Genomic DNA, 26,524 nt, shown 5'->3' with positions numbered 1-26,524 from the left:
AAAATACTTAGAATACCTCCTTAAGCTGGACTGCTGTGATTATAACAAACAAGCATGGGCCATAATCATGGGGCTGTTTGGCGAAACAGAAAGTAGGACCCGGAAGTCGAGCTGCATTTTATTATCAAAAGCTGCTTTGGGGGTTTGTAAGAGTTTGTGAGACGTTTATGTATATAAATAGGCCTTTAATAACCATCTTTAAGTGTTTGATAGGGCTGGGACGGGTAGGAAAAAATGGAATCGAGTACCCGCATGTTCTTACCCGAATCGGAATCGAGTACCCGGAAACGTCAAGAATAAAGCGCTTCTGTCAACTTTCTGAATATTCAATCACGATTTGACAGAGATTTTTATAGAAAACATGAAAGGATGGCAATAAGACATTGAAACTGATCTTAAACTATTTAATTTACGTCTGTTTAACTGATACAAAGAGCAACACCATTACTAACTTACATTCCACTATGACTTGACAACTCATTGCTCATGTGCAGATATATTACAGTCGTTAATAATAACCTCCATTAACCGGACAATACCAAAGATGTAATTAAATGTGTGTTACGTCAATGAAAAAAGGCAATTTATTCTGTTGTTGAACTACTGTCAGATGTGATATTCTAACTGAACCTATGATGTTTTACATGGGGACTTTATGTAAACTTACATAGAATGAAATGTGATTAATGTATTTACTGACTGGAAAATTCTATACGAGATATACAGACCGGCAATCTGTAATGCAACTGAGTTAAGCAGCATAGCAAAATGCTTCGCTCGCATGAGGGAAGACTGGTCATTTTGCTCTGTTGCGCAAGTCAGTTGCATTACAGTGTGTCTATTATACATTACAGAGTACACACAAATACAGGGCCGTGAATAACTCATTAACCGTAATTAAAGTTTTATCCTTCCAGAAGGTTACTAAAAGTTGCATTAAAATACTTGTGTTTGAATGTAGCGACAAAGAAATGCATCTAAATGCTATATTTTTACGTTTAGATAAACAAAAACAGCACAAAACTATTGTTATTTAAATATTCTAAATTTGTATAAAAGTGAACATTGAGTTCTTCATTGGAAGTTGTGCTTCTATATATTTCTGATTATCTTTCTTCTTATTGTCATGATAATCAGCCGAACATTGAATTTGCAAATCAGAATGTGCTCTTTCAATAAACGTTCGTTTTATTATGTTAATTTATTAGTTTTAATTGATAATCCCAACACATACAATCATTGAATTACAATCTCTGTTATGGTGAATGTATTCAGCTTTGACGCAGAAGTAAAATATGTGTCTCATGAAATTGAAATGAAATATAAACTAAAGACAACATTCAATGTAGTCTTAACAGCTTTTTATGAACTAACTTAATAAGCAATTAGAGTTACACAATGTAATGAACACCTTCGTGTTTTACGTTGTGTTTTAGAGCAAGATGTTTGTGCATTAAACTTGTACTGTTTCTGCAATAAATAGCATGGTACACGCAGTCGCCAATTGGTTCTGCCATTTGCATCAAGCTCAAAATGAGCCCAAACACTCAACTTAGCACTTTTGCTCTAGGTTAGAGTTACATTCCCTTGACATTACAGAGTTCTCTCCCTTTCCGGGTACTCGATTGCTTGAAATAGGACTCGATTCCAGCTGTACCCGATCCGGATTCGAGTACCCGAGTATCCGTCCCACCCCTAGTAGGTAGGGGTGGATCCCGGAGTTTGGAGAGGGGAGAGGGTTTGCGCATGCACCATTAAGTCCAAAGGTTAGAGGGGAGCGACCAAGCAGAATGATCATGTTGAACGTCAGAATCAAACACGGCCATTTGGATTCATAGCTCAATTGACTGAAAATTATTCATAGTCGATACTTAAAAATCATCTCGCGATCACCGTGTCATCACATTTTGATAATGATTCTTAAATGCATCTTTTTGAAGATTTCGAATCCATGCAGTGCACTGAGGTTTTTACGGCGATTCCCTCACATGGGGTATTAGACTGTGCATGTAACCGGATGTTGCACCTCTGCAAAAACCCATTTTCCACCTCAGTGATACGGTCGAAAGTCATCTGCTATTCGTCAGGATACAGTAAATAAAACCACTGTTTTTCCATTTTATCAGTTCAATATGTCCATTAATAAGCAATATGCATAGTGAAAATGTCTTAGGACTGAATTTCTTCGAGATCAGCTGATCACCCAGGAAAATTCACAAGCATGACGAACGTTCAATGATATGAAGTACAGCAGAACAATATTATCAGGTATGCAAATATTTGTTGGAATCAATGTACCCTTTTCACTGACATTTCCTTGTAAGGATCCCCGATCCCTTGGCTGGTCATGTTCGGAAGACAAAATGCACAAGATAAAGGTTAAGTTAGGGATAAAAGTAGTTAGTATGGATGTGGCTTACACCATTTTTATTCAGCAAGTTATGAACTCAACGAATCTGTTCCGTGTCAGGAAAGTAATTGCCTTAAACACATAGAATTGATTTATACGTTTTGCTATCACTTGTTGTTGATGTTTATGGGATATTCCCTGTGTGTGATGTCAGTAAATAGATAGGTGTTAAAGGGAACATTTATTCAGCGCCTTGACATCAGGTTACAATGTAAATTTACTCTGATACTTCCCAGGTAATAAGTTGAATGTTGGCCCAGAAGAATTGCATTTAGTGATTATTGATAATGTCAGAGAGGGAGAGGTATAACTCACTACAGTCCGTTTGAGTCAGAAACGGACCGATGAACTGCAAATTTTATCATTGTACAAAATTGCCACATAAATATAAATAGTACACATGTTTATCATTTACTAATACCCAACAGCTTTCTTATATTTGAAAATTTTCCGGACTCCATCAAAAACGTTCTTTAAGAAACTATCATTAAAATTTTGACACAGTTCACTATTTGTTACGAGGGAGGAGTGCAGAGAAAGGGACAGCCAGGTGTGCGAGAAAGGATGGAGACGGCACAGCACAGGCTAATGAATCAATAACTTGGTGGGCACTTGTGCACGTGCTTCTCTAACACCTGGATGTCCCTTTCTCTGCACTCCTCCCTCGTAACAAATAGTGAACTCTGTCAAAATTGTAAAGGTCACATGAAACCAAAAAATCAAACATAATGAAAACACAATTATCACTTATTCATGACATATAATATACATTGCTGGTTATGAAAAAAACATAAAAACAAAATTATAAGCGCGCAATAGTAGTATTGTAGGTGGGAGCAGACGGTCCTTTTGGTTGAGGGAGGTTGAGGGAAGGGTAAGGAAATGGATTGGCTGATGTAAGTCACGTGATCATAGCTGATAGGTAAATATAGACAGCACGTCACAGGTCAGGAAAGTTCAATGAAAGGTGTGGGTGTTTTAAGGCAGTCGTGCAGAAAACTCTTCATTAAGCAAGAAAAAAACAAAAGCAAAGTGTCCTGAATAGAGCTATGTATAGCATGCTGCCCTGAATAGACAGACAGACAGTACCCTCAGCCCGGTTTTGAATTGAGCGACAGAGCGTGCGACCTGTTTTGATGAATGCAGGGTGTGTGTTGAAAGTACATCGTATCACAATAGAGACGGGTTGTGTCAACATGGTTCGGAGGCGGAATCTTCGAGTCATGTAAAATGTAGTTGAAAAACATTTCATACAGAACGCGTCCTGTACAAGTATAACACCATCAAAGTAATGGAAAGTTGGTGTAGGTTTATATGTTATTTCATACTAGTTTTTTTCCATCCAAATATAGCGTGATGAGAAATAAATGATTTTGAGCCATGTACACTAATGGATACAGTTTTAGTTTTACTAAACAGCGAGATGTTTGAAATAAGCGGCTTGAAATACACATGGATAGAAGCATATCAATATCATATAGCACACGTATAATACCATGAAAGTCACGTCATTTGGAGAGAGACGAAAGAAATAGAAATGTAGAGGCAAGGAATCTGCTTATTGAAACAGTAGTATTTGGTGGAGGGAAGGTGGAGGGAAATGTATTGGCTGATCCAAGTCACTTGATCACCGTCAAATAGCCCGCGCTGGGCAAAGCGTTGGACTATTGTTCACCCTTTGTAAAGAAGGCGCTGAATTATTCAGCCCTGTGCCGACTTGAAGCCGATGTTTAAACGTTATTTCACGCGAGCTTTTTTTCTTCCCCTGCAAATGTAAGCTTATGAAACAAATAAACTGTAGCGTTTGTGTATATGAAACTATGTATCCAATTTTAGTTTTACTTCAGGACTGTATTGAATTGAGCGGTGTGAATGGAGCGACGATGGTGTTTGTTGGGTTGGATAGGAAAAGTCCGTCTGCTTTAAGACTGTCGTCTGCTAGCGAACCACTTCCGTTTGTTGAAAAAGTTGACATGTCTCGTCAAGTTGATATTTCTAAAAATAGAAGATACATATACAAAAGAAGGTAGTCCACACCACTAATCATTCATATCACGGACTGTCTCTCCAGAACGGTTCGTGAATGTATGGATGGAAACACGGTTTATACATGTAACGTCTAATGTACACAGTCTAATCTGGCTATTGCCTATACTCCATGTTCTATTCTGCTTTACAGAACCAAACGATGCTGAATTAATCCTAGTAGTAAATGGAACTGCTAGAGCCAGTATGTGTCGTAATGAATTAAGCAAAGATCGGTTTTATTCTTCGCTGAGCGAGGAAGGAATTTCGGAACCGGATTATGACTTTGTCCAACGTCGACGTCTTTGGCATAAGTTTGACATGAAATCGATGAACGATTTTGTTGAGTTGTACGTGTCGGTAGACACCTTACTGTTATGCGACGTCATGCAAATGTTTAGATCTATGTGTATGACAGACTACGGTATCGAACCGTTTCATTTTGTAAATCTACCAGGTTTCTCGAACATGTATTGCCTCAAGCTCACCCGTGTACAATTACGACTCTTAACTCACCCAGATTTATACGGGTATTTTGAGAGGGGTATCAGAGGTGGATGTAGTTTCATCACCCATCGATATCTCAAAAGTAACAACGTCTACATGGGGGATGAGTATGACCCAGCAAAAGAGACTGGTTATTTGTTGTACTACGATGTCAATAGTCTGTATGCTACTTGTATGACAGAGCCCTTGGCTGTGGGGAACTTTGAGTTCCTAGAGCGTGACGAGTTTGACAGTATTGACTGGATGTCTGTCCCTTACGACGGGGACTATGGTTATGCGATAGAATGTGATCTGACAATCCCTCGGCATTTACATGATTTCTTCTCTTCATTCCCTGTATGACAAAAACAACTACATCGTTCATTTCGAAACGCTGAAGTGTTATTTGAGACTAGGTATGCGAGTGAAACATATTCACACCGTAGTTAGATTCGCTCAGAAGGCATGGATGAAACCTTACATCGATGTCAACACACACAAACGTAAAATAGCTACTGACAGCGCATCCAAAGATTCTTACAAACTTTTGAGCAATGCGTGTTATGGAAAACAGATTGAAAACTGTAGAAAGTACAAGGACATTCGGTTGGTAAACGATGCTAACATATTGACGAAATACACTGCCAAGTGCAATTTCAAACAACTCAATATTTTCTCTGAAGAGTTGACTTTGGTAGAAATGGAGCGTACTTCGGTCTCATTAGACAAACCAATTGCTGTGGGATTCTGTATACTGGAACATGCCAAGAGAAGAATCTATTCTTTCTGGTATGACGTTTTGGTTAGACAGTACGGTAGTCGAGTGAAACTGTGTATGACCGATACATCAATTTTGTATTACTTAGGGTTTGAGGGTTAATATTGAGAAAACTAATATTATTGTGTTTAGAAATGGAGGTGTGTTAAAAAAGGATGAGGTATTGTATTATGGTAATACAAGGCTGAAATGTGTTTCGTATTATAAATATTTGGGTTTAATATTCTCATCCAGACTAAATTGGTCAACAGCCTGTAAAAGTTTATCTGTTCAAGCATCAAAGGCTATGCAATCTGTATATCAGTTATTCAAAAAGAATTCTTTTATTTCTTTCAAAACTGCCTGTACCATCTTTGATTGTAAGATTTTACCGATTCTTTTATATGGGTCCGAAATCTGGGGAACTAAATATTTTCATTGTTTAGAAAAGGTTCATGCATCGTATTTTAAATGCTTCATACATTTGGGAAAGTATGCTTCAAATAAGACTTATGACAGTGACGTTCAGTGTGTATAAAGGAATGGTTTGTCGGCGATATCATGTTGCCACTTTAAATAACTCTTCTGCCCGTCTCAAGTTGTGCTCCTTAGCAAACGGCTTTCTCAAATAACTGATTCTCACGAGATCCCCATTGATAACGAATGTAATCAATTAACCTGATATATAGACGAGGATCCATCGAATACATGTACATTGTACATGTCTTCATGTAGGCTCTTTGCCTCTTTTCAGTTTTTCCAGCTTGACTATTATCCATCCACCCGTCAGTCTGTGTGTGTGTGTGTGTGATTCAACATATGGTCATAGCGCACGTGTATTAAACACGATAAACTAATGCCTAGGAGAGATTTGGTTCGTCTTACTCGGGAGCAATATAACCATAGTGTAAGGATGATATCCCATCATCGAGTATGTACCTTTAATTGTCTAAAGGAGACAACGCGACTTTCCTTACCTTCACTGTGTACAATGTATTGTGAAAAGACCTGATTTGTTGAAACGTAGCCCAAAACTGTTTTCGATTGAACAGACACTCTTTTAACATCTCGTGTCTGAGGTGTTTTTTTCACCCAGGTACGCTGTATACCCTTAGCGCGTTTCTCCTCAGTGAGTTGTACACTCGTACCACCTTCCTTGTTCTCTACTTCTTGCTTTACTACAAAACTGTAACATTTGCTTTTCAATCCCACAAATTCGGTGATAATATGATGTGCAGTTTCCGATTTCATAAGGCCATGCTGTTTATGTCTTTCTTTGCAGTACAAAGGATGAGACTTTGGAAAATTGGACGTGTCGAATAATTCCATGTGATAGCTCATAAACAGATAAGGATCCAGGAGCGGTTTTTCCGGTTGGGCGCTCACAGCAAATAAGAGCGAATCCGTATCGGTCATACACAGTTTCACTCGACTACCGTACTGTCTAACCAAAACGTCATACCAGAAAGAATAGATTCTTCTCTTGGCATGTTCCAGTATACAGAATCCCACAGCAATTGGTTTGTCTAATGAGACCGAAGTACGCTCCATTTCTACCAAAGTCAACTCTTCAGAGAAAATATTGAGTCGTTTGAAATTGCACTTGGCAGTGTTTTTCGTCAATATGTTAGCATCGTTTACCAACCGAATGTCCTTGTACTTTCTACAGTTTTCAATCTGTTTTCCATAACACGCATTGCTCAAAAGTTTGTAAGAATCTTTGGATGTGCTGTCAGTAGCTATTTTACGTTTGTGTGTGTTGACATCGATGTAAGGTTTCATCCATGCCTTCTGAGCGAATCTAACTACGGTGTGAATATATTTCACTCGCATACCTAGTCTCAAATAACACTTCAGCGTTTCGAAATGAACGATGTAGTTGTTTTTGTCATACAGTGTACAAAAGAATTTTTTTCCCGCTCGATTTGGTTTTAGATAGACCTAACGCTTGCAAAATATCTTCAAAGTAAGGTGAAAATTCGCTCAGTGGTATGTTCCTATGCGTCGGTGCCGGAGGGAATGAAGAGATGAAATCATGTAAATGCCGAGGGATTGTCAGATCACATTCTATCGCATAACCATAGTCCCCGTCGTAAGGGACAGACATCCAGTCAATACTGTCAAACTCGTCACGCTCTAGGAACTCAAAGTTCCCCACAGCCAAGGGCTCTGTCATACAAGTAGCATACAGACTATTGACATCGTAGTACAACAAATAACCAGTCTCTTTTGTTGGGTCATACTCATCCCCCATGTAGACGTTGTTACTTTTGAGATATCGATGGGCGATGAAACTACATCCACCTCTGATACCGCTCTCAAAATACCCGTATAAATCTGGGTGAGTTAAGAGTCGTAATTGTACACGGGTGAGCTTGAGGCAATACATGTTTGAGAAACCTGGTAGATTCACAAAATGAAACGGTTCGATACCGTAGTTTGTCATACACATAGATCTAAACATTTGCATAACAGTAAGGTGTCTACCAACACGTACAACACAACAAAATCGTTCATCGATTTCATGTCACGTATGCCAAAGACGTCGACGTTGGACAAAGTCATAATCCGGTTCCGAAATTCCTTCCTCGCTCAGCGAAGAATAAAACCGATCTTTGCTTAATTCATTACGACACGTACTAGCTCTAGCAGTTCCATTTACTACTAGGATTAATTCAGCATCGTTTGGTTCTGTAAAGCAGAATAGAACATGGAGTATAGGCAATAGCCAGATTAGACTATGTACATTAGACGTTACATGTATAAACCGTGTTTCCATCCATACATTCACGAACCGTTCTGGAGAGACAGTCCGTGATATGAATGATTAGTGGTGTGGACTACCTTCTTTTGTATATGTATCTTCTATTTTTAGAAATATCAACTTGACGAGACATGTCAACGGAAGTGGTTCGCTAGCAGACGACAGTCTTAAAGCAGACGGACTTTTCCTATCCAACCCAACAAACACCATCGTCGCTCCATTCACACCGCTCAATTCAATACAGTCCTGAAGTAAAACTAAAATTGGATACATAGTTTCATATACACAAACGCTACAGTTTATTTGTTTCATAAGCTTACATTTGCAGGGGAAGAAAAAAAGCTCGCGTGAAATAACGTTTAAACATCGGCTTCAAGTCGGCACAGGGCTGAATAATTCAGCGCCTTCTTTACAAAGGGTGAACAATAGTCCAACGCTTTGCCCAGCGCGGGCTATTTGACGGTGATCAAGTGACTTGGATCAGCCAATACATTTCTCTCCACCTTCCCTCCACCTTCCCTCCACCAAATACTACTGTTTCAATAAGCAGATTCCTTGCCTCTACATTTCTATTTCTTTCGTCTCTCTCCAAATGACGTGACTTTCATGGTATTATACGTGTGCTATATGATATTGATATGCTTCTATTCATGTGTATTTCAAGCCGCTTATTTCAAACATCTCGCTGTTTAGTAAAACTAAAACTGTATCCATTAGTGTACATGGCTCAAAATCATTTATTTCTCATCACGCTATATTTGGATGGAAAAAAACTAGTATGAAATAACATATAAACCTACACCAACTTTCCATTACTTTGATGGTGTTATACTTGTACAGGACGCGTTCTGTATGAAATGTTTTTCAACTACATTTTACATGACTCGAAGATTCCGTCTCCGAACCATGTTGACAACCCGTCTCTATTGTGATATGATGTACTTTCAACGCACACCCTGCATTCACGACGGAGTCACGTGAGTTGTCAAGCACGCTCAATTCAAAACCGGGCTGACGGGTACTGTCTGTCTGTCTATTCAGGGCAGCATGCTATACATAGCTCTATTCAGGACACTTTGCTTCTGTTTTTTTTCTTGCTTAATGAAGAGTTTTCTGCACGACTGCCTTAAAACACCCACACCTTTCATTGAACTTTCCTGACCTGTGACGTGCTGTCTTTATTTACCTATCAGCTATGATCACGTGACTTACATCAGCCAATCCATTTCCTCACCCTTCCCTCAACCTCCCTCAACCAAAAGGACCGTCTGCTCCCACCTACAATACTACTTACAATCGCAAATCAAAAGTGCAATATTTTGTACTTGGGTTTACTTCCCAAGAAACGAAGCAGCCGGGATACCGCACCCAGTCAGAGCGGGTGGGTTATGCACTCAAGTGTAACGGTTGGTTCATTTGCAGATGCCGTCCTCACGGCTCATTGTGTGTGTATATATAGAGATGTTGGGTTTTGTAAATACATGCTCATTTTTTGTGCATAACATTTTGCAATCAACAGACATCATAACATGTCATGTGTACAAGTATCTCACCTGCCTGTCTGTGTAATTACATAATGTGACAGAGACCGAACTCAATGCGTTTTGTTTATGGTGTATAGCCTGATTGGTGTTAAGTTCAAATTGCATGTGGTCAGTGATTGAAATTGTGTATTGAATATTGTCATAAGCAGACGGGCATGCAGACACATATGTGCCAATAAAACAGACATTGAGATTTGTCTGTGACAACGACATATCTATATCACAGTTAGACATTCTGTCGACGCTAAATAATGACATTGCTTTTAAGTATCGAACTGAGAAAGTGACTCGGTAAGAAGAAAGTATGGTGAAATAGACAAATGAAATTATATAAACAGTTAAATCGGTAATCTACTGTAATAACACATAAAAAGCTCGCGCCTGTGAAATATCAACAAAACATTAGAAAAATAGCTCACACCAAAACCTTCACCTAATATTCACCGGACAACCCGCTTCCAAGCTCCGCGAACCTATTTCACTGCGCATGTGCTATGATAGCAGCCCAGCTGTTGAAACCACTTCAATTCCCACAAGCACTGGGGGAAAGTTAGTGAATTGTTTGAACTACGATTTGCGCGGGTTTTTTCATCGCGTTATTTTTCAACTTTATAAGTTGAATTTGCATTTTTGATGATTTGTTTCGGTAAGTCCATACCGAAAGGTATCAGAATCTGCAAAGTTGTGTTTTACGTTGCATGTGACCTTTAATGATAGTTTCTTAAAGAACTTTTTTATTTTCAAATATAAGAAAGCTGTTGGGTATTAGTAAATGATAAACATGTGTACTATTTATATTTATGTGGCAATTTTGTACAATGATACAATTTGCAATTCATTGGTCCGTTTCTGACTCAAACGGACTGTAAACAGGTGAATGTTAATGTTTATATTACAGGATGGCTGAAGCCCAGAAGAAGGTGGACATGAGCGCCCTTAAAGACACATTCCTGGAGTGTCCTGTGTGTGTGGAACATTTCAACCAGACTGACCGACGTCCTCGTCTCCTCATAACCTGCCTCCACGCCTTCTGCACACAGTGTCTTCAGCAGCTGCTCGCCAAGGAGGGGAAAGGCCAGATCACATGTCCTCTATGTCGTCAAGTCCACAATGTCCCAGGGAAGGCGGACTCATTGCCCTTGGATCTGGTCCGTGTGAAACTTACTGATTTTGTTCAGATGAAGAACGAAGGGAACGTCCCATGCACAGACTGCCCCGATGGCAATACAGCCAAGTCCAGATGCCAAGAGTGTTCTGTGTATCTGTGTCAGCAGTGCATGTATGTACACAAACGTCATCAACTGACGCGCGACCATCAGATCATATCCCTGAGTGATGCCTTGCAGCAACCCTTGAACATGTTAGGCAAGCGGCACTGCTGCACTCATCATCCTAAACACCAGCTGGAGTTCTTCTGTGTTATTGATGATACACTGTGCTGCATGTCTTGCACGGTTGTGGAACATAAAGGTCATAAGTTCCAGAAACTCGAGGACGTGGCTAAGAAACGACAAGAGGAGCTGGAGTCATTGATGCAAGCAGTCCAAACAAATGCCCAACAACTGCGTCAGAGGCGCATGTGTGAAGAAAACAGTCAAGAAGCTATCGTGCAAGCTCAGAGAAAAACCAACTCTGATGTCAACAAATACTTTAAAAACATGACAAGTATTCTAAATCAAAGAAAAGAACGTTTGTACCAAGACGTCGACCAAAGGAGTGAGACAAAGTTGGCTCTGTCTAAGAAGGAAGTGGAGAAGATAGACAACACTCTTGCTGTTATAGACTCAACTGAAACATACTTTACACAGGCCATGGATACAGCTGATATTGTGGAAATGCTGCAGATGTATCCTGCTATCAAGAACAGACTGAAAGCATCAGGTCAAGGTCAAGGTCAAGGACGATCAAAAGCGACAGAACCTGCAGTGACATTCTCTGCCTCAAATGGAAAACTTGTCGAAAAACTGTTGTCAGAAGTAGGATGTGTGAGAGAGTGTACTGGCACCCAGATAGGTGAGTACATCAACGTACATGACATACATGTAATTATAACTTCATAGTAGTTAATGGCTACAGTTTTAATACGTGTTTATCATAAAAAGGTTATCCAGGTTGTTACTGAAATATTATCACCACTGCATGAACGCTTTCTCCTGTTTCACTGAAGAGTGAAACCTATTGTTGATTGTAGCTGATTTACTGAGACCGAACCTTGATGATTCCACACATGTGTAAATGTTGTTCAGGTCCACAACCCATATATGTTCAATGAAATGTGTAAAGTCAAATGCCATGCCTTTAACATATGAATTCATATAGATAGTTGTTATATAATAGTGATTTCTGTTGTTCCTTTGCCTGTCACTCAGCTTTATAAAAGTGCAATTATGGCGTCCCCCAAGGATTGGTGTTGGGTCCACTGCTCTTCACCATGTACATCATTCCCCTTGGTGATATCTTCACAAGTTACAGTATACCTGTTCATGGCTACGCTGTTGACATTGCGCGTTACGACTGAATTTGACAGGCTAGAAAAATGCATTGATAACGACTGCAACTGGATGAAAATTAATTTTCTTAAATTGAACTGGGAAACAAACTGAAGTTCTTCTTGTTGGATCCCATCACCAAGTACAGAACATACCCGATTCAAAAATGACATGCAGAATTGGAGATACACCAGTAACATCATGCAAACAAGTACAGAATCTTTGCATTGTTTTTGTACTCTAATATGACAATGAAGAATCAAGTAGCAGCCGTTTGAAAAACAGGTCATTTCCACCTCCATTAGATTGGAAAACTCCACAGTTACCTTTCTCAAGATCCAACTAAAATGACTAAATTACTCTAATTCCCTGTTTATGGCATATCCTCAACACTCCTTCATTAACTTCAGTTCCTCCACAATACAGCTGTCAGGATCATTACCAGGACACCAACATACCTCTCCTGTTCTCAAACAACTCCATTGGCTACCCGTTTCCAGAAGAATCAAGTTAAACATCCTATTCCACACTTTCAAATACCTCAAGACAGACTCTGCTCTTTATTATCTTAGAGCCCTTGTTCAGCCTCAGGTGCACACACCAAGCCGGACACAGCAACATGAAGTTAGAAACGGATTCCTTATTCGGGATTCGAATGTGATTTGAGATTCAAATCCTTAAACTGAGGTTTTTTTACATTCGGGATTCGAATCCTGAATTTCATTTTTTTTTTAAATTTCTGTTTAGAAACGGATTCGAATTGGGCACTGGGGATTCAAATCCCAAATCTGTGTCTATGATGATAAGAATCTCATTTTCGCCAGGGCAAGCCATTTTTCAGCAACAACAAATTAACTAATAGACCTCGACATGCCGAGTGGAGTTACCTTTATAGGTGGTCTTAGAAACTCCCAATGCGTCGAGGTCTAATCAGTGGTTTATGCACGTGTGTCGGTACGCGTAAGTCGTGATGCCGTCGACGGCGATCCACTGTTTGGTATCCATGGGCGACAAGGAGGTTTTATTGAGGGTGATTCCATAGATGTTGTGCTTGTCGCTTCTCAACGCATTCATTCGGTGTTTGAACGTTTTATTCTTGAACAGAGCTTGTTTGAAGAGGGCGTGTTTGATGTGTTGTTTCATCATAGTTTTTTTACCCCTTTCACCTTTCGGATCTCACCGTTGTTGTCTTTCAGAATGGAATACATCTTGTGTCTCAGTTCGATGTATTCAGCGATGGGTATCCCGCGCATTGGTCCTTCATCTTGCCGACGAGCTATTTATTGGTCGTGCTGTGTAGGGCGTGGTCTTGGGGGTAATCGCTGGTGTCATACAGTTGCATGTATTTCGCCACGTCCTCGTACACGTCCTCAGTACATATATTCAGCAACAAGGAATCGGTGTCCTTGTACAGCAGCTCGCATCGATCGCCGTATTGCTTCTTGAATCGGTTGTAATAAAAGTCGTACATGACATGTTTGGACAGGTCGAGAATGCTCATCCCCACGTAGATGGGTCGGTTGAGTTTGATGTGGCTTTTGTTCATGTGGAGCACTGCGAAGTCGTCATCGAATAGCTTGCTTCGGTTGAATGCCTGGCTGGCGATCAGTTTTTCTGTGTTTTTCCTCCTGGTGCGATCGCATGAGTTTTACGTTGACGCGTTTCCTCAAGTTTTCCATGGTTTTGCCGAATACCAAATTGTTCATGAGTTTGTAGAGGTTTTTCTCAAAATCGCTTGTGGCTTGTTTCCTCAATCTGGTGTTCAACCGAATGTACGGTTCCATCCAGGGTTTTTGATCAAATTTGAGCACTCGGTGTAATTTGGTCAGCTTCATACCCAGCGACAGGTACAGCTGCAGGTTGCAATAGTGCACGACGTACTTGGTTTTGTTCATCAAGTTCGGGACGAGTTTTTTTCACCTGAGCCAGTGTGTTCTCGCCCAACAAGTCTCGCTGATAGTCGGATATCCAGTCTCGATTCACCATTAATCGTTCGGGAGCCAGCGGATAACTGTTGTGCGATTCGTGCAATGCTTCGGGGTCCTCCAAATCCACTTCGAACAGGTAGCCTATCTCGAAGTTGTCGGAGATGGCCATAATGTTCTTCGGATTGAAGTGCTGGCTATTAACCCATTCGAACCAGCCCGTAGGCAAATACTGACTCATAGCCCAGCAGTACAGGTTGTTGGCGTCGAGATAGAGGAGATGATTGGCGGGCTTGTTCGAATCGTAGTTTTTCACGTATTGGTTGTTGGCTTTCACGTACCGTTTGGAGACCATGGAAATCCCGCCGTGCATGCCTTTCTCGACGAACAGGTGCATGTCGTAATTGGTGAACATTTCCAGTTTGACACCCGTTTTCTTCAGCAGTGCATCCCACGAGAGACCCGGGCTGGTGTAGTACCATTCGGGGTCGAGTTCATATTGTTCATATTGTACACATTGTTCTGAACGTTTCGAACACGTCGGCCAGCAGCAGCACGTCCGTTTTCAAGTCCAGGTCGAGGTAGTCGCCCAGATTCTTGCAACCCAGTTTGTTCCATACATTCTGAGCATGCTCGTAATCGTCCTGGGAGATATTAGATTCGGTTAAGTTGCTGTGGTGGTTCCGTTTTTCCATCGCATCGGACAACCACATACCTGAATTTTAAGATGTTCTTGTGTTTTGTGCCTGAATTTTCCGGGTATGGCACGACGGTGTTCACCTGTTTGATGAGAGCTTTGAAGTTCTAGATGATGTAGGGCACGGGCATTTGATGTTTGTGGTTGATGAATTCTAAGATGTTTTTATTTTCTCGAGGCATATCGATTCTGATCGCCCTCTCCCATGCAGGCAATCCTTCGATTCAATAAATCAGCTTCTTTCTGGCACCATTCGCAGAAATGTTTTTTCTGTGTGTTTGGATTGGTCAACAACAATCGGCTCAGACTTTTAATGGCTGCATAGTGGTACAACGAGAAATAAATTGGTTTTATCACTCACAGAGCTTATCCTGTGCACGATGGTTTTGTCGCCTCCTTGGCCGAACACGTTGACAGCCAAATGGTTTTGTTTTTTGAATAGCGTCCAGTAGGAGATGGGCGTTATGCATTCTACACCCGTAAAGGTCGAACCCAGATGCCTCGATCGATGGATAGCTGGAATGCCTGCACGGATTACCCGCCGCCACCTCGCAGTAATTATTAACATCATCAGGGTTGGCTTCTGGGTTAACGAGGGCCTTTTTATCTCTGAAATGCTTGGGCACCGGTATGTGCAATACACCTCTGAGTGGCATGTAGTTCGCTATGTCAAGATAAACAGTGTTGATTTTGTCTACCACCCATCCAGAGCCCATGTGGGTATATTTTCTTGTATTTTTTGTAACGACGCATCGATAGAAGATTCAATCGATTCTAGTTGAGTTAGTACTTCCTATTTGCCTCTGAAATAGGGCACGATGGACTCAGTACTGCCATCCGTCAGAGGTTTTTGGAGCATTATTTTCATCGTCAGTTGGTATTTTTTTGCTTTTCAAATCGTTTAATTCTTTGCGAAGTTTACTGTCGATGAAGGGTTTGATTTTATCGGTATCGATATAAGAATCGATCACCATTTTCAAACCTCGGAGATACTTACCCACGGCGTGCTCCGTCGGCACGAATCACAGACCGGATCGGTGTCTTCCAGCAAGGTGAGCAGTTGGACTTTTCTCATGCGAGAATAACCAGTCAATCCACGTTCTTTAGCTCGAACTTTGAGCGCTTTGACGGTGGGGGGCTTGTCATAGTTCATGCTGAGTGAGGCCAGCAATGCGGCTTTCTTCATGCGAGAATAACCAATCACACCACGCTTCTTAGCCAACGCTTTCAGTTCTCCGACAGTAGCCATGTTGTATGCCATATGAAAGCTGTTTCTCTAATTGTTTGTATTCATATGCAAGTCAAATGTCTAATAGGGTGTTCAATGATGATGGGAGGTAACTCCGTCAGCCTTCTCTGAAATGAAGCGCCGTAAAATCTTATAAACGTTAATCTTCCTGAGTCTCCTAAATTCACTTACTAGTATATAATCTGAACGCCTTTTAGTGATCGGTTTCATTCTGACAATGTCAGCCCCATGGGCTTTGCACAAAGAATACTGACATTTGACCCCAACACCACATACTTGACACGCATAATTGGCATGACCCCTTCTCACACTTTGAGCATGTTTGTGGCAATATTCAGTCGTACATTGGTTTCCGCATTCCAAGGATTTGCCCAGCTCTACCCAAGATCCACACGATGTGGAGATGTCCACATAATTGTATATACACTTAAGGTACACAAATGTCTAAATGTAGTCCAAATGAAATGCACATTCCATTCTCAGCCACACACGGAGCTAGAAACACATCGTTCCACCAGGGATACAGAATAGAATACCTCCAGCGTACCCTGCAATATACATTCTGCTACAATTTGCAAATTGTATTTCTCCCATGGGGTTGTGGGAGCTGCCTGAGAGCTCCGTGTTTTTTTCCGAATGGCAGGCTTCTAACCCTCAGTGACAGAGTTGCAAATCTCTGCACCTTGGCCCTACCCCATCAGTCGTTCGACTGAGCCACAGAGGACCTGATAGCAAAGTGCTCGGTTTAACTTCTTATTCCACGTTCGGATTACAAAGCTATCATTAGAACCTACATCCGTGATCTAATGCAAAAGAAGTGGGACACCCAGGTAGGTAAAAATAAATTACATGAAATAAAACCCTATTTCTTGGGTTGTCAGTCCAGATTTGAAGAGGTCATCATACGACGATGTCGTATTGGCCACACAAGATATACTCATGCATGCCTATTGAAAAGTGAGGATCCTCCGTTTTGTATCCCTTGTGAATTTTGATATATGTTTTGTAAATAGATAAGGTTTCATAATTGGTAGTTCAGATTTTCAACTTAGATTGTTAGTGGCTGTATCCTCAAAGGGGGTTGAAGTAGCGTAAAATTATTGTCCTCCTGAGAGGATACGTAAGTCCCAAAACTTTCAAAGTTAAAATTTTGCTTACCCGATTTTTAAACGAAGTATATTTGTTATTTTAACTGTCGGCTAAATGTTCCTACATTCGCCAGCGGCTGAAGGGATGGTGTAAATCTAACTAGGGTCCATGCAGGTAGCAAAAGCACTGTAAGTCCCCATGGTCCCTAGTGTGGTCATCTACCTTCAGTTGTTGGCGATCACTAGCCCATTTTTACATTGTATTGTCTCAAATAGTTTCTTACTTTTAAAAATAATACTAGCTTGTTTTAACTCTTTTTGTGATACCCTAGTTACTTTACAGTCCGTCGATGACTGGGTATTTAATTACTTGTATTTATTGTGTATGTACAACATTTCTCGTCAATATATGGCTGAAATATTGCCAGGGTGACGTTAAATTTTAACTTACTCACTCACTCATTTCATAGAAGGCTGACGGAGTTACCTCCCATCATCAATGAACACCCTATTAGACATTTGACTTGCATATGGAATACAACCAATTAGAGAAACAGCTTTCATATGGCATACTGTCGGAGAACTGAAAGCGTTGGCTAAGAAGTGTGGTGTGATCGGTTATTCTCGCATGAGAAATTGCTGGCTTCGCTCGATATGAACTATGACAAGCCCCCCACCGTCAATTCAAAGTTCGAGCTAAAGAACGTGGATTGACTGGTTATTCTCGCATGAGAAAAGCCCAACTGCTCACCTTGCTGGAAGACACCAGCCGGTCGAACTGTGATTCATGCCGAAGGAGCACGCCGTGGGAAAGTATCTCCTAGGTTGTAAAATGGTGATCGATTCTAATATCGATACCGATAAAATCAAACCCTTCATCGACAGTAAACTTCGCAAAGAATTAAACGATTTGAAAAGCAAAAAAATACCAACTGACGATGAAAATAACGCTCCAAAAACCTCAGACGGATGGCAGTACCAAATCCACCGTGCCCTATTTCAGAGGCAAACAGGAAGTCCTAACTCAACCAGAATATATTGAATCCTCCATCGACACGTCATTACAAAACATACAAGAATCTTAGGAGAAATATACCCACATGGGCTCTGGATGGGTGGTAGACAAAATCAACACTGTTTATCTCGACGCGAACTACATGCCACTCAGAGGCGTATTGCACATACCGGTGCCCAAGCATTTCAGAGATAAAGGCCCTTGTTAACCCAGAAGCCAACCCTGACAATGTTAATAATTACTGCGAGGTGGAGGCCGTCGTAGCTGCTACGCACGAACCGACAGGTAATCCGTGCTGGCGTTCCAGCTATCCATCGATTGAGGCATCTGGGTTCGACTTCACGGGTGTAGAATGCATAACGCCCATCTCCTACTGGACGCGATTCGAAAAACAATACCATTTGGCTGTCAACGTGTTCGGCCACAAAGGCGACAAAACCATTGTGCACAGGATAAGCTCTGTGAGTGATAAAACCGTGTGCAGAATCAATTTATTTCTCATTGAAAAAGATGGCCAGTACCACTATACAGCCATTAAAAATCTGAGCCGATTGTTGTACGACCAATCCATACACACCAGAAAGAAACATTTCTGCGAACGGTGCCTACATGGGTATTCTAGCGCTGATTTATTAGAATTGCATTGGGAGGATTGCCGAGACGTGGGAGAGACGGCGATCAGAACTGATATGCCTCGAGAAAATAAAAACATCTAATAACTTCATCAACCACAAACATCAAATACCCGTTCACTATGTCATCTACGCCGACTTCGAAGCTCTCATCAAATAGGTGAACACCGTCGTGCCATCCCCGGAAAAAAGTTTCACGTACAAAACGCAAAAACACTAAGCCTACGGGTTCGGGTACGTGGTCGTCCGATGCGATGGAAAAACGGAACCACCGGTGATTTACCGAGGTCCCTGCTGCGGACGAAATATTTCTCATGTTCCCTCGCGAAGAGAGAAACATCAAAGAAGCGAGCTTTGTTGCATCCTTCCTCCATGGATATGACGCCAGAGGATGAGTTTTCTCATCGACGAGCTAAATGTTGTCACGTATATAGAGGACCCCTGAATGGTGATTCGGTGAGAGATCATATCTGTCATTACCTGTCGACACAATGCGTGCAACTAAAACGATCCCAAAAACATTATTATCCTCGTGGTTGTATACAATTTGAGAGGGTACGATGCTCGCTTGATCATGCAGGCCATCTTGAAGGTCGGCGGTGATATCAAGAGTATCCCCAACAACATGGAGAAATACATTTCCTTCTCGCTCAACGGTCTGAGATTTATCGATAGTGCTCAGTTCCTCCTGTCATTGCTCGACAGTTTGGTCAAGGCCAACGATACCTTCGCCATCACCCATCGATACATCGATGAGGCAACAAGGCCTCTGCTGCTCAAAAAGGTCGTGTACCCGTACGAGTACATGGACCATTGGTCTAAGTTCGACGAGACCCAACTACCTCCCATCGGCCGATTTACAGCAACTTAACTGAATCTAATATCTCCCAGGACGATTACGAGCATGCTCAGAACGTATGGAACAAACTGGGTTGCAAGAATCTGGGCGACTACCTCGACCTGGACTTGAAAACGGATGTGCTGCTGCTAGCCGACGTGTTCGAAACGTTCAGAACAATGTGTTTGAAACAGTATAAACTCGACCCCGAATGGTACTACACCAGCTCTGGTCTCTCGTGGGATGCGCTGCTGAAGAAAACGGGTGTCAAACTGGAAATGTTCACCAATTACGATATGCACGCGTTACGAAACGCGTCAACATAAAACTCATTCTATCACACTACGAGGAAAAAACTCAGAAAACTGATTACCAGCCAGGCATTCAACCGAAGCAAGCTATTCGATGACGACTTCACAGCGCACCACATGAACAAAAGCCACATCAAACTCAACCGGCCCGTCTACGTGGAGATGATCATTCTCGACCTGTCCAAACATGTCATGTACGACTTTTATTACAACCGACTCAAGAAGCAATACGGCGATCGATGCGAGCTGCTGTACAAGGACACCGATTCCTTGTCGCTAAAATATACGTACCGAGGACGTGTACGAGGACGTGGCGAAATACATGCACCTGTATGACACCAGCGATTACCCCCAAGACCACGCCCTACCAACCAATAAAAAGGTCCTCGGCAAGATGAAGGACGAATGCGTGGGCACACCCATCGCTGAATACATCGGATTAAGACCCAAGATGTATTCCATCCTGAAAGCCGACAACGGTGTGATCCTAAAGGCGAAAGTGGTAAAACAATACGTGGTGAAACAACCGTCAAACACGCCCTCTTCAAACAAGCTCTGTTCAAGAATAAAACGTTCAAACACCGAATGAATGCATTGAGAAGCAACAAGCACAACATCTATGGAATCACCCTCAATAAAACCTCCTTGTCGCCCATGGATACCGAACGGTGGATCGCCGTCGACGGCGTCACGACTTACGCGTACGGACACACGCGCATAAACCACCGATTAGATCTCGACGTGTTTGGAGTTTCTAAGACCCCTTAAAAAGGAAACTCCACTCGGCATGTCAAGGTCTAGTCAGTAGTAGATTTGTGGTTGCTGAAAAAATGGGATGCCCTAGTGAAAATGAGATTCTTATCATCATAGACACTTTGCAGGTTTAACGGGTCTAGGCTGGCAAGCTCGGCTGTACATCGAATCACTATTTTATACTAGGCGCTGGGAGCGGAATTACGTAGAAATAAGCCTATAAGTTACCCTGTAATAGAACCAACATTATATAACTACTCTCGGAGATAGTCGAACGTTCATGAAGCTCTTCCCTGCTTGCGGGCCTCAATCCTCCATGACGATCGAAGAAACACGAACAATGTCAATATTCATTATTTCATCCCCCTTCTAATGTAGTAGGTGCTCGTTGTATACCTGGGTACATTAAAAGCTTATAGTTTTCGATATTTGAACCTCAAATCTGAGTTTTTTTCAACATACGGGTTTCATGATTTGAAACCTGAATCTGAATATTTATTTTCATATTCGGGATTCGAATCACGAATCTGAATTTTTTTCATGTTTGGTATTTTATCCGATTCTACACTCGGCATTCGGTATTTGAACTCTTATTATGCGTTTCTTTTACACATTTGGAAATCGGAACTTCAGCGTCCTTGTAACTATACTCTCTGCACCTTCATCTGTCAAACTTATCTATCCATGTCGTTGCCGAGCACTCTGGGAGATAGTCGAACGGTCCTGAAGCTCTTTGCTACTTGCAGGCGCAGGGCTCCAGATAACTTTTGGGGGTGTGGGTGTACTTACACATCATATTGCAAGTGGAGGTGTACTGATAATTTTGAAGGAGTACTGCTGACATGTTTTTGTGCGAGCGAGTTGGTGATGTGGTTTGTCTGGACGATTCATCGACTACTATTTCCAACCATGTACTTGTATTTGTATTTGAAGACGAGTAAGAAATAACTGAGCGACCGGGGTTTCCTCATGTGTCAAATCGCGTTGGATAAGAAACTCTTGACATTAAATGTTAGACGTACAAAGGTATTTATGATTACATGATACACTTGAAATCATATATTATGTTGTACTTCGATGGTATTGAGGCGTATATTACGCCTGCATGCCCCTTATCTTTAGCCCTGTAGGCGTCCACCCTCGATGACGACTGAAGAAAGTCAAACAATGTTCATATTCATTATTTCATCCCCCTTCTTTTACGCAATGGATGATACGTTTCGGTGTAGATGCTATGATATTTGAGTCTATGCAATGGTGCAACGATGTTGAGACATCAACGCCGATCTACCTCCTCGTAAACAGCGTCATCTGCCTCATCCATTCCTGAATTAGTTCCGCCTACATCACCTGGTCTCACAAAATCTACATATAAACCCATGGTTTATCTATGGGATCCCCCCTCTCTCCAATTATCACCGAGGTCTACATGACAGAACTAGAAAATTAGGTCCTCCTCACCTCACCCATCACATTTATATGCTGGTTCAGAAACGTAGACAGTACTTTAGTCATGATTAACCCAGTCGATGATCCTACGCACCTTCTTAACCACTCACTCACCCAACATCTCCGCATTAAGTTCACAGTGGAAGAAGAAACTGACAACAAACTACCATTCCTTGACGTCATAGACACGAAAGACACCAACAAGCTCCACACAAGCCTCTACAGAAAACCAACCCATGCGGACCAATATGTCCACTTCACATCTAACCACCCCCATTCAAGTTAAGAGAGGAATAATCGCCTCCCTAGCCAGAAGAGCCAAGCACAGCAGCTCCACAACCCTTGACCGTGATTAAGAACACATTCGCAATGTTTTCATAAACCTCAACCAGTATCCAGCCAACCAGCTTACAAAACTACCAAGACCATCCTTAACCATAAAGACAAACCACCACGTCAGGTATCAGCACCATTCAATTCACCTCATCATACCAGCATACCACACACCAGTACTTCCATCCATCATATCCGCTAAGGTAGCAAGCCACTATAGGTGTTGTGCTCCAGAGAGGGAATCAATTCAGGACATTTTGCAAGCCACCGGAAAATCAGCTACAACCAACAAAGACGATCACTCAGAGATTGTCTACCACAGCAATGCGATTTTTTACTATTACGTAGGTGAAACGTCCCGTAGGTGAACGTAGGTGAATCTATGAATATCATAGAATTTCCGACCACACCCAAATCATCCTTTCAACCTCAGCATCCTTGAAAACTACCAGTCAGACTACAGTATCAGAAAACTCGTATTGGCAATCAACATCCAACGACTCAACCCAAAAACAACAGAGATCAAGGTTCAAGGATCACCTTTCAGCTTTACCATAATCTTATCAAGGCCAATCAACATAAACCCCCTCCTATCCTTTGTCCATCTGGCTCTATAGTCATCATCTGTAAACACTATTAGTAATGTCATTATACCGTACATCAACTTCGTCAATAGCATAAACTCAAACGCCCTTCATGTTTATATTCTGTTACCATCTACATCCAAACGTTTCATTCATTCCAATAAAGAATTTGTCAATCCACATAACTAGTTCCATCAACTTCTAAAATACCACTTAAAGAAGCAATCTCACCTCGCAATGAGACGAACATAACACCAACTCCATTTTCATTTTTCAGAAAGGAAGCAGCTTCTGTTGTGTTTCGATGAAGTGGTCGATGCTGCTTTACAATATATGAGCAAGAATGAACTTATTAAGCATTTAAAAGAGAAAGCCTCCACTACCAACTGCACTCCGATTCTCACGTATGTACAATTTACAGATACACTGAATAAGAGAAATACTCGTTCGTAAACAGATTAACAATTATGTAATAGTAGTAAGGAAGTAAAGACGTTCCGTCACTGCGAAGCGCAGTACATGACAATTTAGTGTGTGAATCAGCCCAAGCCTATTATCATTGCAATACACAGCCTTTCGATTGCTAGTGTTCTATAACAGAAGCGAAAAACCCTTTCTACATCCAGAAGAAATCTCTGCTAAAAGCACAAAGCAGAGTCGATTGTGCAATTGTGACTATTTCATGAGTACATATTTGTTTCAACAGTGTTACAGTTGTACGATGTTGTTTGTAACTTTTGCTTTATGTACTATAAATAGTGGAAAGAGGAAGGGCGTCTTTGAACAACCGAACTATCGCAGGCGTCGCACATCAAGTTCTCGTAATGAATGTTACAACTCCTAACACGGGAGAGTAAGTCATCACTCAAATATTTTTGTTTAGTGCTTCCCTAATTCATCATGACTGAGACACAAATAGAAAAAGTAATGTATACTACCTTGAGTTGGTCATAATGGAACTCTATTTTATTATGTATTGTCTGTGGAAAGTAGTTTATCTTATCATATGGTTGAATAAATAACCTTTTGATCAATGTGTTAGTTGTTTGGCATGTATAATTCCCTTGAACAGGGTTCAAAAACAATATCCATCATCAAAATGTATGAATTATGCAGCAGTTAGTAACACGCATACGGGCACCATTGTGTGGCAGGTGCAGCGCAACAGGCAGCTTGTGGTTTAAAGCTTTAGTTGATATCATTGTTGGCAGTGAGTGTTTGCTGAGTGTTTCAATTTACTTTGATATTCTTAAGAAATTAAGAAATCAAAAGGTTGACACTACTTCCTTTTAAGAATACACATAACCCACCCAACCATATTAGGACAAGCAGCGCAAATTGTTCAAGCCTGTCAGTAATAAATGACACTCACTCGACTTCAGCAATCTTAAATAATATTGACACTTACTCCAAAGTGAATTAAGCAGCCCTGTTTGCAAAAGTAATATTTCTTACAGGTAATTAATTGAAATTGCAGATGACAGTCGTGAAAGAAGTCAGTCCTACAAAAATGTCATCTGTACTTGCCATGTTTTAAGGTCAGGTGTGATGTCAAAGTCATTGACACATACAGGCTTCCTGTATACAACCAGCTACAGTAACTTGCTTCATCTGTAACACTACAAATACTATCCGTTCGCTGATATGGAAGGTCGGTGTCATTGGCCCAGTGTACATATGTGTTTGTTATTCTTGTAACTTGAGTCAGAGGAACTTCTCTTTCAGAGATCTGTTCCGGTAACGACTACCCTGACCCTTGTCACTCAAGGGAATCACAGCGTCCACGTGAGTGACCAACACCGACCAGTGTCCATCAAATCCAAAACAAACATGATGGTAGTTCCGGTTGTCGCTTCACCACCATATTCAAAATATTTCGAGAACACAAGCTCAGATGAAAGCGATTACTAATAATATGCATATGCATGGATATGCTCTGTCCCAGACTTGCTCAATAATTCAAGGTGTTAGTTGGACTTTCATTTTTGCTTCACCACTATATACAAAACAAAACAGAGCACAATCACAAATGAAAACTGAATTCTGATAATTTGTATGTGCATTGAAATGCTCTGCACCAGACTTGCTCAATAATTCAAGGCTTCAGTTGGACTTTCTATTTTAACTCATTACCAAGGATCCTGGAGACAGTCTAGCGTTCACATTATTGTGTTTCTACTCACATGTAGTTTAGATTCAACTTAATCCAGTTTTAGAAATGTATATTTTAATAGTTACCATTTAATTGTCATGAATGACAATGCAAAGCAACTTGGTATGTGTTTGCACTGGTTTTGGGTTATGTCATCATATTTTGCTTGTTGTCTTTGTCATTGTATTGACATTATTTTGCCGTTGTTATGTGACCCGATAGGTGTGTTAACAGAGTACATAAACTATGAAGGATGTATCATAATACATGTGGTACTTTGTTATCATAACTAAAGATGGGATCTCTGTTGACTGATAGTCATGTTAGTACTTGTCAATGCTTTGATTATTAAATAGTCACTGAGATACTGATTGATTGGTATTGTATATATTGATGAGTAACTATGGAAAGATACAACTACTTCTTATCCATAAAGTTGTATGTTTTGTTCTGGATAAAAGGAAACGGAGACAAGTGGTATTCCTCACGCCTAGGGCTTCTGAAAGTAATTTGAATAACATCTTACAATTTCAAAACTATTAGTCCTTACACTTAAGGTCTACTTGAAGTTTCCCTCTTAAGAAGCCTACATAAAGTATTTATGTTGCTCCACATTTAGTTTTATGTTACTCTGTGTTCTGGCAACTAACGATGAACTTTAGAGATAAATATCTCCCTTGGCCCAAGAGAACAAATGGTATGGCATTTTAATCCTGGAACAACAAGAGCCTATTATACCTTTACTGCAATGTCAAGCATGACTGGTGAGGGGAAAGAAATGAGTTGATGTACCCAAAACTTGACCCTGGCTGGAGTTCCTGGTAAAATGCCACACAAAGAACATTGTGTATTGTAAACATCTTCCTCGTCAAGATGCATCCTGACACTGTACCGTTTCCTTTTATCCCTGCAACATGCATTTTGTGACAGGGAAGATGAGAGTTATCTCCCCTAGATGGATATTTGAGTCCTTGCCATTCGACTTGAATCTGCCTACACCAAAGTCGTTCTCACGTTCTCAGT

The 26,524-nt window shown here is 41.0% G+C and overlaps 1 protein-coding gene and 2 long non-coding RNA genes across 6 annotated transcripts in view; 2 read left to right on the top strand and 1 right to left on the bottom strand.

The window, feature by feature from the left end:
• LOC124258711 overlaps positions 1-25,865 on the top strand; it is a 77,162-nt gene extending 51,297 nt beyond the window's left edge. Inside the window, exon 2 of the long non-coding RNA XR_006893658.1 lies at positions 25,820-25,865. This is a non-coding gene — a long non-coding RNA (uncharacterized LOC124258711). The remainder of the gene's footprint in view (positions 1-25,819) is intronic.
• LOC124258709 (E3 ubiquitin-protein ligase TRIM33-like) overlaps positions 1-25,865 on the top strand; it is a 39,605-nt gene extending 13,740 nt beyond the window's left edge. Inside the window, exons 3-6 of one of the 4 annotated variants that reach the window (XM_046692784.1) lie at positions 11,868-11,999; positions 23,627-23,753; positions 24,109-24,202; positions 25,075-25,865. In XM_046692784.1, the coding sequence (XP_046548740.1) occupies positions 11,868-11,999; positions 23,627-23,753; positions 24,109-24,193 (344 nt within the window). In that variant the 3' untranslated portion in view covers positions 24,194-24,202; positions 25,075-25,865. Of the gene's footprint in view, positions 1-10,884; positions 12,000-23,626; positions 23,754-24,108; positions 24,203-25,074 lie in introns of all 4 variants that reach the window. The other 3 variants (XM_046692785.1, XM_046692787.1, XM_046692786.1) reach the window with 3 other exon arrangements.
• Positions 5,122-24,830, bottom strand: LOC124258710. The gene is made up of 4 exons (XR_006893657.1): positions 24,185-24,830; positions 23,425-23,429; positions 18,570-18,576; positions 5,122-5,132 (listed from the first exon to the last, which is right to left on the bottom strand). It is a non-coding gene; the product is annotated as an uncharacterized LOC124258710 (long non-coding RNA).
• Positions 25,866-26,524: the final 659 nt, after the last annotated feature.

This window comes from Haliotis rubra, unplaced genomic scaffold (assembly GCF_003918875.1).
Source record: "Haliotis rubra isolate DU_JTF1 unplaced genomic scaffold, ASM391887v1 Scf7, whole genome shotgun sequence".
NCBI lineage: Eukaryota > Metazoa > Mollusca > Gastropoda > Lepetellida > Haliotidae > Haliotis > Haliotis rubra.
Note: the sequence above shows the minus strand (reverse complement) of the source record. Positions and strands in the feature narration are given on the sequence as shown.